Here is a 12466-nt window from a genome sequence, read left to right as displayed (position 1 = left end):
TACAACTACTATCAAAATCCTCACTGTCACCCCCTGTCTCACTACTACAACTACTATCACTATCCCTACTGTCACCCCCTGTCTCTCTACTACAACTAATATCAATATCCTCACTGTCACCCCCTGTCTCACTACTACAACTACTATCAATATCCCTACTGTCACCCCCTGTGTCACTACTACAACTACTATCAATATCCTCACTGTCACCCCCTGTCTCACTACTACAACTACTATCAATACACCTACTGTCACCCCCTGTCTCACTACTACAACTACTATCAAAATCCTCACTGTCACCCCCTGTGTCACTACTACAAATACTATCACTATCCCTACTGTCACCCCCTGTGTCACTACTACAACTACTATCAATATCCCTACTGTCACCCCCTGTGTCACTACTACAACTACTATCACTATCCCTACTGTCACCCCCTGTCTCACTACTACAACTACTATCACTATCCCTACTGTCACCCCCTGTGTCACTACTACAACTACTATCAATATCCCCACTGTCACCCCCTGTCTCACTACTACAACTACTATCAATATCCTCACTGTCACCCCCTGTCTCACTACTACAACTGCTATCAATATCCCTACTGTCACCCCCTGTGTCACTACTACAACTACTATCAATACACCTACTGTCACCCCTGTGTCACTACTACAACTACTATCAATATCCCTACTGTCACCCCTTGTGTCACTACTACAACTACTATCAATACACCTACTGTCACCCCCTGTCTCACTACTACAACTACTATCAATATCCTCACTGTCACCCCCTGTCTCACTACTACAACAACTATCACTATCCCTACTGTCACCCCCTGTGTCACTTCTACAACTACTATCACTATCCCTACTGTCACCCCCTGTGTCACTACTACAACTACTATCAATATCCCTACTGTCACCCCCTGTGTCACTACTACAACTACTATCAATATCCCTACTGTCACCCCCTGTGTCACTACTACAACTACTATCAATTTCCCTACTGTCACCCCCTGTGTCACTACTACAACTACTATCACTATCCCTACTGTCACCCCCTGTGTCACTACTACAACTACTATCAATATCCCTACTGTCACCCCCTGTGTCACTACTACAACTACTATCACTATCCCTACTGTCACTCCCTGTGTCACTACTACAACTACTATCAATATCCCTACTGTCACCCCCTGTGTCACTACTACAACTACTATCAATATCCTCACTGTCACCCCCTGTGTCACTACTACAACTACTATCAATATCCCTACTGTCACCCCCTGTGTCACTACTACAACTACTATCAATACCCCTACTGTCACCCCCTGTCTCACTACTACATCTACTATCAATATCCCTACTGTCACCCCCTGTCTCACTGCTACAACTACTATCACTATCCCTACTGTCACACCCTGTGTCACTACTACAACTACTATCAATATCCTCACTGTCACCCCCTGTGTCACTAGTACAACTACTATCAATATCCCTACTGTCACCCCCTGTCTCACTACTACATCTACTATCAATATCCCTACTGTCACCCCCTGTGTCACTACTACAACTACTATCAATACCCCTACTGTCACCCCCTGTCTCACTACTACATCTACTATCAATATCCCTACTGTCACCCCCTGTCTCACTGCTACAACTACTATCACTATCCCTACTGTCACACCCTGTGTCACTACTACAACTACTATCAATATCCCTACTGTCACCCCCTGTCTCACTACTACAACTACTATCAATATCCCTACTGTCACCCCCTGTGGCACTACTACAACTACTATCAATATCCCTACTGTCACCCCCTGTGTCACTACTACAACTACTATCACTATCCCTACTGTCACCCCCTGTCTCACTACTACAACTACTATCAATATCCCCACTGTCACCCCCTGTCTCACTACTACAACTACTATCACTATCCCTACTGTCACCCCATGTGTCAATACTACAACTACTATCACTATCCCTACTGTCACCCCCTGTGTCACTACTACAACTACTATCACTATCCCTACTGTCACCCCCTGTCTCTCTACTACAACTAATATCAATATCCCTACTGTCACCCCCTGTCTCACTACTACAACTACTATCAATATCCTCACTGTCACCCCCTGTGTCACTACTACAACTACTATCACTATCCCTACTGTCACCCCCTGTCTCACTACTACAACTACTATCAATATCCCTACTGTCACCCCCTGTCTCACTACTACAACTACTATCAATATCCCTACTGTCACCCCTTGTGTCACTACTACAACTACTATCAATATCCCTACTGTCACCCCCTGTGTCACTGCTACAACTACTATCAATATCCTCACTGTCACCCCCTGTCTCACTACTACAACTACTATCAATATCCCTACTGTCACCCCCTGTGTCACTACTACAACTACTATCAATATCCCTACTGTCACCCCCTGTGTCACTACTACAACTACTATCACTATCCTCACTGTCACCCCCTGTGTCACTACTACAACTACTATCAATATCCCTACTGTCACCCCCTGTGTCACTACTACAACTACTATCAATATCCCTACTGTCACCCCCTGTGTCACTACTACAACTACTATCACTATCCTCACTGTCACCCCCTGTGTCACTACTACAACTACTATCAATATCCCTACTGTCACCCCCTGTGTCACTACTACAACTACTAGCAATATCCCTACTGTCACCCCCTGTGTCACTACTACAACTACTATCAATATCCTCACTGTCACCCATGTGTCACTACTACAACTACTATCACTATCCCTACTGTCACCCCCTGTCTCACTACTACATCTACTATCAATATCCCTACTGTCACCCCCTGTGTCACTACTACAACTACTATCACTATCTCTACTGTCACCCCCTGTGTCACTACTACAACTACTATCAATATCCCTACTGTCACCCCCTGTGTCACTACTACAACTGCTATCAATATCCTCACTGTCACCCCCTGTGTCACTACTACAACTACTATCAATATCCTCACTGTCACCCCCTGTGTCACTACTACCACTACTATCAATATCCCTACTGTCACCCCCTGTCTCACTACTACAACTACTATCAATATCCGTACTGTCACCCCCTGTGTCACTACTACCACTACTATCAATATCCCTACTGTCACCCCCTGTCTCACTACTACAACTACTATCAATATCCGTACTGTCACCCCCTGTGTCACTACTACAACTACTATCAATATCCCTATTGTCACCCCCTGTGTCACTACTACAACTACTATAAAAAATCCTCACTGTCACCCCCTGTCTCACTACTACAACTACTATCACTATCCCTACTGTCACCCCCTGTCTCACTACTACAACTACTATCAATATCCCTACTGTCACCCCCTGTGTCACTACTACAACTACTATCAATATCCCTACTGTCACCCCCTGTGTCACTACTACAACTACTATCAATATCCCTACTGTCACCCCCTGTGTCACTACTACAACTACTATCAATATCCCTACTGTCACCCCCTGTGTCACTACTACAACTACTATCAATATCCCTACTGTCACCCCCTGTGTCTCTACTACAACTCGTACCTGCTACGTCCTGGGTGGCCGTATTTTCCTCTGCACAGTTCTGGCCACTGCCTCCACCTCCTCCTCCATTCTCACATCCCAGACCCTGCTTCGTGGCCCCACCACCATCAGCACCACCACCACCACCACCATCTCCTCCTTCTGCTCGGGGTTGCAGTGCAGGCGAGACTTGAGCATCTGTCAGCAGCAGCAGCAGCAGGAGGAAGATCGGTTGCCGGGATTGGATGCGTCGATCCATCACCACCACCGCCATCATCATCAACGGTAGTCTGGGAATGACCCAAAGCCCGCAAAAATGTTGATGTCAAAATGGTCACCACCATCATCAGAATCTTTGTGTTTAAAAAAAACTGAGACCAAAACGTAAACATTCGTGACTGTGTGTGTCTCTGTGTGTGTCTCTGTGTGTGTGTCACTGTGTGTGTCACTGTGTGTATGTGTCACTGTGTGTGTCACAGTGTGTGTCACTGTGTGTATGTGTGTGTCACTGTGTGTGTGTGTCACTGTGTGTGTGTCACTGTGTGTGTGTGTCACTGTGTGTGTGTCACTGTGTGTGTGTGACACTGTGTGTGTCACTGTGTGTGTGTGTCACTGTGTGTGTCACTGTGTGTATGTGTGTGTCACTGTGTGTGTGTCACTGTGTGTGTGTCACTGTGTGTGTCACTGTGTGTCACTGTGTGTGTGTGTCACTGTGTGTGTCACTGTGTGTGTGTCACTGTGTGTATGTGTGTGTCACTGTGTGTATGTGTGTGTCACTGTGTGTGTGTATCACTGTGTGTGTCTCTGTGTGTGTGTCACTGTGTGTGTGTGTCACTGTGTGTGTGTGTCACTGTGTGTGTCACTGTGTGTGTTACTGTGTGTGTCACTGTGTGTGTCACTGTGTGTGTGTCACTGTGTGTGTGTCACTGTGTGTGTCACTGTGTGTGTCAGTGTGTGTGTGTGTCAGTGTGTGTGTCAGTGTGTGTGTGTGCGTCACTGTGTGTGTGTGTGACTGTGTGTGTGTCACTGTGTGTGTGTATCACTGTGTGTGTGTGTATCACTGTGTGTGTGTGTCTCTGTGTGTGTGTGTCACTGTGTGTGTGTCACTGTGTGTGTGTGTCACTGTGTGTGTCACTGTGTGTGTGTGTCACTGTGTGTGTGTCACTGTGTGTATGTGTGTGTCACTGTGTGTGTGTCACTGTGTGTGTGTCACTGTGTGTGTGTGTCACTGTGTGTGTGTCACTGTGTGTGTGTCACTGTGTGTGTGTCTCTGTGTGTGTGTGTCACTGTGTGTGTGTCACTGTGTGTGTGTCACTGCGTGTGTGCCACTGTGTGTGTCACTGTGTGTGTCACTGTGTGTGTGTCACTGTGTGTGTGTGTCACTGTGTGTGTGTCACTGTGTGTGTGTGTCTGTGTGTGTGTGTCTCTGTGTGTGTCACTGTGTGTGTGTCACTGTGTGTGTGTGTCACTGTGTGTATGTGTGTGACTGTGTGTGTCACTGTGTGTGTCACTGTTTGTGTGTCACTGTGTCTGTGTGTGTCACTTTGTCTGTGTGTGTCTCTGTGTGTCTGTGTGTGTCACTGTGTGTGTGTCTCTGTGTGTGTGTCACTGTGTGTGTGTCACTGTGTCTGTGTGTGTCACTGTGTCTGTGTGTGTCTCTGTGTGTCTGTGTGTGTCACTGTGTGTGTCACTGTGTGTGTGTCTTTGTGTGTGTGTCACTGTGTGTGTGTCATGTAGGTTGGCACAGTAGGGGGCACAGGTGGTGCATCAGCCAGTCATCTCAGTCAGTCGACCCGTGGCACCTGGGTCTGCCCCGTGACCTCCTGCCAGCGGGCGTTCGACACTTCACGTGGCCTCAGGGTGCACATAGCCTGGCACAAGCGTCGTGGTGACGTCACCGCCACTTCGTGGCGAATGGCGGTTGTTGTTGTTGTCATGTAGCCAGTCTTAAACATTAACATTGGAGTCTATGGGAGACTTTAACATTGGAGTCTATGGGAGACTTTAACATTGGAGTCTGTGGGAGACTTTAACATTGGAGTCTATGGGAGACTTTGACATTGGAGTCTATGGGAGACTTTAACATTGGAGTCTATGGGAGACTTTAACATTGGAGTCTATGGGAGACTTTAACATTGGAGTCTATGGGAGACTTTAACATTGGAGTCTACGGGAGACTTTAACATTGGAGTCTATGAGAGACTTTAACATTGGAGTCTATGGGAGACTTTAACATTGGAGTCTATGGGAGACTTTGACATTGGAGTCTATGGGAGACTTTAACATTGGAGTCTATGGGAGACTTTAACATTGACATGCAAATTCCATCTCTAGCCACGCCCACTTACCCTTGGGCTACGCCCATCTCAAACCTATATAACCTCCTGCCTCAGCAGCTCTCCCGCTATATATTTTTTAACCTGATGACGATTGCTTGTGTTGCGATGGAAACGTTGTGATTTAAAAAAAAAATTCGTATCAACGTGGCCTTGCCGACAGACCCATAGAGTATGAATTCCTGCAGTCACGAAAGCTTTGAGTCAAGGCTTGACCGCCTCTTCGGGGAGGGTGTCCACACAACCATTAGATCTTTTAACAGACTCCGAGACGAGAGAAGGCCCGTCTGATCGAGTCGCTCACTTTGTCCGAAGAGATTGCGTGACACCAAGGCAATACCGATCGCCTTAACACTCACGTCTGCTGCTGCCACTTCCCCGAATGCTAAAAACGGATCTCGTTCAGGGCCGGCCTAGCCCTGATCTCAGGGAGAATTAAGACTGCTCCGATTTGAAATCTGACAATTTAGACAAGACCCTCTTGCAATCACTCCACGTCAGGGCCTGACCTGGAGCGCCAATACCTCTGAGCTACTGAAAAAGGCCCAGCAGAGACTTTACTTCCTGAGAATACTCCGGAAGAATAACATCACACAGAAACTGCTGGTGTCCTTCTACCGAGCCTCCGTCGAGAGCATTCTTACATACTGCATCTGTGTTATGGTACACCAGCTGCACAGTGGCTCAGAGGAAAGCGCTGCAGAGGGTCATCAACATGGCCCAAAAAATCGCCGGGTGCTCTATCCCCACATTGGAAGAACTACACAATTCCCGTTGCATCGAAAAAGCGAAGAACATTATAAAGGACTCTTCTCACCCTGGACACTCTCTGTTTGAGCCGTTGCCATCAGGCAGACGATTCAGATCAGTCAAAACAAGGACAAACAGATTCAAACGCAGCTTTTATCCTACAGCAATTACCACACTCAATACTGCTAATTAATTATTAAGTAATACTGTATACAATTGACTGTAAAATAAGGATGTGCAATGATAAAATGTACTTTTATGTGGGCATGTGGGTATACTTGGGTAGTTTTTATATATAAAATGTATTGATTTTCTTTTATTTTTATTTCTTGTTTTATTTAAATTTATGAATGATGTACTGACTGGTGAGAACTTTAAATTTCGTTGTACTGGTGACAATGACAATAAAGGATCTATCTATCTATCTAACATTGACGGAAAAAAATGTCTACATCTGATTACGGGCTATGTAGATAACATGACAGCCCCTTCAGCCGCCTCAATGTAAGCTAAATGCAAACATAACGCTGATTTCCAAGCTCAACCTCCTGTCCAAGAACAAGCCAGATCCACACGTTAAAAAGTTAGACCGTGACAAGATTGTCATCAATCAGAGTAACAGCCAAATTTCTGACAGCCTAAAATCGGTTCCGGCTAAAGGGTTGAATTTCGCAGTCACCCACAAACACATCCCAGTTGATGATACCATTGCCCAGGTCGACGTAGCCCTTAAAGGTTTGGGACACGTTCGTGCAGACGTGGCAAGATCGGAAATCGCTGCAGTCCTCAAAAAACGCTAAGACGCCTACTAGCAACATCAGCAAGGATGAGCGCTTTGAGCTTTCTCAGCTAAAAAAGAGAGATGACATCGTCATCCTCTCAGCCGACAAGGGCAATGCCACTGCCATCATGGACAAAACCACATACAGTAACAAAATTCAGGACCTACTTAAATGGTGGCAGATTCACCCAAATCAATAGAGATCCTACCAATCAACTGGTCCTGTGCCTGACACCATTGCAATCATTGAAGATTTTGGTCCAACAAGGACTGAATGCTGATGTAGCGGCCCTGGTTAGACACTGCCTCACCAACACTTTACTTCACCTGGAATGGAACATTCTACAAACAAGTTGAAGGCACCCCAACGGGTTCTCCCTTATCGCCAGTGGTAGCGAATGTTTTCATGGAGAAATTTGAGACAGATGCCATCCAGACTTCCACCCTACGCCCTTCCTTGTGGACGAGATACGTAGATGACACTTTCGTCATTTGGCCACACGGCCAGCCAGCACTAAACCAATTCTTCAACCACATCAATACCTTCTTTGGTTATTTCGGTAAAGTCACGTAGAATGAGAATAAAATAATAAAATAACACAATAAAATTCTCACGACGTTTCGGCCACAACGCAAGCGGCCATCTTCAGGTGAAAGGAACAGACCTGTTGGGACGACAGAGCTTCAATGAACGATGTTAAGATTCGTAGCGACTTTTAAGCTGGTTGGGAGAAGTGAGGCACCTTGACAAAGGGGTTTACATATCAAACAGCTGAGGGATTAGCTTGTGACTGGTCACAGAAATGGCTATGTTAAAGTCAAAACCTACACATCCACAGAGGCATCTAGTAATTTAGCATTGAAATAGCTAAGGGATTAGCTTGTGACTGGTCACAGAAATAGATGTTAAAGTAAAGGCCTACACATCCACAGAGCTTCAACGAACGCTGTTAAGATTCGTAGCGACTTTAAGCTGGTTGGGAGAAGTGAGGCACCTTGACAAAGGGGGTTTACATATCAAATAGCTGAGGGGCGAGCTTGTGACTGGTCACGGAAATGACTATGTTAAAGTCAAAACCTACACATTATTCTCATTCCACGTGATTTTACCGAAAGAACCAAAGAAGATGAATCCTTGCAGTCACACATCAATACCATACACCCAGCCATCAAATTCACCATGGAAGTGGCAAAGGATGGCAAGCTACCATTCCTGGGATGTTTTGATCGAGAAGAGACCTGATGGTTCGTTGGGACACTCCGTCTACAGGAAAGCCACCCACACGGATGCCTATCTACAAGCCTGACTCCCACCACCATCCAGCCCAGAAGAATTCCCTCATCAAAACACTACACCATAGCGCCCGTTGCATCTCCGACCAGCACCACCTAGCCAGTGAGCATGAGCACGTACACCAAGCCCTCAGGATGAATGGATACTCGGACCGTACAATCCGCAAAGCTGCATCCCCAGCCATGGGAGACAACCATCTGAGGAGCTAATAAAAAAAACCATCACGTTACCGTACATAGCAGGGGTTACCAAAACTATTTCCAAAATCTTAAACAAACACAAGATCCAGGTTCGCTTCAACACAGTACACAAAATCCGTGATTTGATCCCATCTGTAAAGGATGCGATTCCTGACATGCAATACCCTGGTGTCTACAAACCGAGTTGTGGTTACGGCAGCAGTTACATTGGGGAAACGAAACGACATGTCTCGGACCGCGTTCGTGAACACAAGGCAGATCTTAAACACGGTAGGACCAATACCTCTGCCGTTGCTGATCACTGTTTTAACGCTGTCGGCTCACACAAAATCGATTTTTACAAGACAGAGGTACTCGGCAAACCCACTGGCTATCATCAGATATTTGTCCATGAAGCCGTCCAGATATACAAAACACAGACACAACTTCAACTGAGAAGACGGGGACAAATTGAGCAATCATTGGAAGGACGTTATTAACCAGGTAAAGTCTTCACTGGCTGTGATGATTCCATCCTCCCTGCGATTTTAGCTGACTCTCTGAGCTGCATTATTCGGTTGGATGTCTTTGCATTGACCGGCTGGATGTCCTTCTCGCTCGGCCACCGATGATGCGACAGACTAAGCTCGTGCATTGGCACGCCAATCGTACTAAGCTCGCGCATTCGCACGCAAATCTCTCACAATACAATAGCCACTTCCACAGCCTCAGGCAGACGAACTCTAGCCCCGCGCTCTTACCCTGAGGCCGCACCCATCTCAGGCCTACTTAAGGCCTTGTTCCAGTAGCTCTCTCTCTCTCGCCTGAAGACGGTCGCTTGTGTTGCGATCACAACGTCGCGATCTGTTGATTTTCTATCTACGTGACCTTACCGAAGTAGGGCAGTCTGTGACACAAACGCCACCCTCCCTCGGCATTTCGCTTGAGAGATCATCTCTGCCCGCTGCCTTTCCTGGTCTCGGACTCCAGATCGCCTTCAGTACTTCCTCAACAGATGGCACCTCAGCTAGCCACTCACAGGGGGTGACTTCTTCCAATATTTGAGGCACCGCAGCCTCAGCAGGGTCATCCTCACTTTGTGCCATGGTGTTTTCCTGGCTGAGGGATTTTCCCTCCCCCAGGACCTCACAGAAATGCTCAGAAAATCTGCGAACCTGTTCCTGGGGGTCGGAAATTGGATCACCGTTTTTTCCCCTAATGATGGTAATAGGTGTGGCGCTGCAGGTTACTTTTTTGAAGGGAGTTAAATAGAGATTTGTGCTCGTGGGCCACTGAGGCAGACTCCATCTCCTCAGCAACCCGCGACCACCACCCATCCTTGCAGCGCCTCACGGCTCTCCGAACCTCCGAGCGAAGGCTGCGGTAAGCTTCCTCATTCTCCGACGTGGGATTCTGTAGCCGATGACAGTGGGCCCGTGGTTTTCTCTCAGCCAGCCGGAACACCTCCTCTGTCAGCCAGGATCTCTGGGGAGGTCTGGACCGCGTACCCAAAGCAGCCAATGCAGCTGCATGAGCCACAGTCCTAAACCTCGTCCATTTACCCTCGACATCAGCGCACATTCAACTGAAACCAGCAAAGACAAAATCCCCCGTGTAGTCTGTAACAGACTGTTGGGGCTGTTAGCGAGCAGCAGCTGTGAAGGCCGGCACAGTGGCACACAAGGGGGAGGGGGGGGGTAGCACCACGCCCGGCCGCCTTTGTCTCCCTAAGTGGCACACACACACACACAGCCACACACACAGACACACACACACACAGACACACAGACACACACGCACACAGACACACACACAGACACAGACAGACACACACACAGTACACACACACAGACACACACACAGACACACACAGACACACACACAGACACACAGTACACACACACAGACACACACACAGACACAGACACACACACACGCACACAGACACACACACACAGACACACAGTCACACACACACAGTCACACACACAGACACACACACAGACACACACAGACAGACACACACACAGACACACAGACAGACACACACACACAGACACACACAGACACACACACACAGACACACAGACACACACACAGACACACAGACAGACACACAGACACACACACACAGACACACAGTCACACACACACAGACACACAGACAGACACACACACACAGACACACACAGACACACACACACAGACACACACACACGCACACAGACACACACACACAGACACACAGTCACACACACAGACACACACACAGACACACACAGACAGACACACACACAGACACACAGACAGACGCACACACACACAGACACACACAGACACACAGACACACACACACAGACACAAACACACAGACACACAGACACACACACAGACACAATCGCACTCACTTTGAAGAGCTTCCGCGGCGAACTGCAGACAGCGACTAAAACAACGGGCGCCTATCCCAAGAACGAGAGAGAGTTACAGAGAGAGGCGTGGAGAGAGATGGAGAGAGAGAGAATTAGACAGAGAGAGGGGTGGAGAGGGTTGGAGAGAGAGAGAGAGGGGTGGAGAGAGAGAGTTAGACAGAGAGAGTTACAGAGAGAGAGTTACAGAGAGAGGGGTGGAGAGAGAGAGTTGGAGAGAGATGGAGATGGAGAGAGAGGGGTGGAGAGAGAGAGTTGGAGAGAGAGGGGTGGAGAGAGAGATGGAGAGAGAGAGTTACAGAGAGAGGCGTGGAGGGAGATGCAGAGAGAGAGAGAGTTAGACAGAGAGAGGGGTGGAGAGAGAGAGAGGGGTGGAGAGGGTTGGAGAGAGAGAGAGGGGTAGAGAGAGAGGGGTGGAGAGAGAGAGTTAGACAGAGAGAGTTACAGAGAGAGAGTTACAGAGAGAGGGGTGGAGAGAGAGAGAGAGTTGGAGAGAGATGGAGATGGAGAGAGAGGGGTAGAGAGAGAGAGAGTTAGACAGAGAGAGGGTTGGAGAGAGAGAGTTACAGAGAGAGGGGTGGAGAGAGAGAGTTAGACAGAGAGAGGGGTGGAGAGAGAGTTGGAGAGAGATGGAGATGGAGAGAGAGGGGTGGAGAGAGAGAGTTGGAGAGAGAGAGTTGGAGAGAGAGAGAGAGAGTTAGACAGAGAGAGGGGTGGAGAGAGAGAGAGTTGGAGAGAGATGGAGATGGAGAGAGAGGGGTGGAGAGAGAGAGAGAGTTAGACAGAGAGAGGGGTGGAGAGAGTTGGAGAGAGATGGAGATGGACAAAGAGAGGGGTGGAGAGAGAGAGTTGCAGAGAGAGAGAGAGATTGAGAGTGAGAGAGGGGTGGAGAGAGATGGAGAGAGATGGAGATGGAGAGAGGGGTGGAGAGAGAGAGAATGAGAGTGGGAGATGGAGAGTGAGCGAGGGGGTGAGAAGAGAGAGAGGGAGTGAGAATGAGAGTGAGAGAGATGGAGAGGGAGGTCGTGGGGTCGATCCTGACCCCTGGCGATGTCTGAGTGAGTGGGTGAGATGTTGACTACCTCGCCTGGTGTGCAGGAGGTCGTGGGT

The 12466-nt window shown here is 47.9% G+C and overlaps 1 protein-coding gene across 1 annotated transcript in view; it reads right to left on the bottom strand.

Annotated features, from left to right (window-relative positions):
* The window catches only part of LOC142908119 (putative carboxypeptidase X1), a gene marked incomplete at its 3' end in the record, with an annotated part of 62024 nt that extends 49973 nt beyond the window's left edge, over positions 1–12051 (bottom strand). The window contains exons 1-2 of the mRNA XM_076058379.1: positions 11339–12051; positions 3612–3880 (exon numbers count right to left, since the gene is read on the bottom strand). Coding sequence (XP_075914494.1) covers positions 3612–3870 — 259 coding nt within the window. The remainder of the gene's footprint in view (positions 1–3611; positions 3881–11338) is intronic.
* Between the last annotated feature and the right edge of the window lie 415 nt (positions 12052–12466).

The sequence above is a fragment of the Petromyzon marinus genome, assembly GCF_048934315.1.
Source record: "Petromyzon marinus isolate PM22_M1 ecotype Great Lakes invasive population chromosome 70 unlocalized genomic scaffold, UKy_Petmar_22M1.pri1.0 chr70_unloc.4, whole genome shotgun sequence".
Lineage (NCBI taxonomy): Eukaryota > Metazoa > Chordata > Hyperoartia > Petromyzontiformes > Petromyzontidae > Petromyzon > Petromyzon marinus.
Note: the sequence above shows the minus strand (reverse complement) of the source record. Positions and strands in the feature narration are given on the sequence as shown.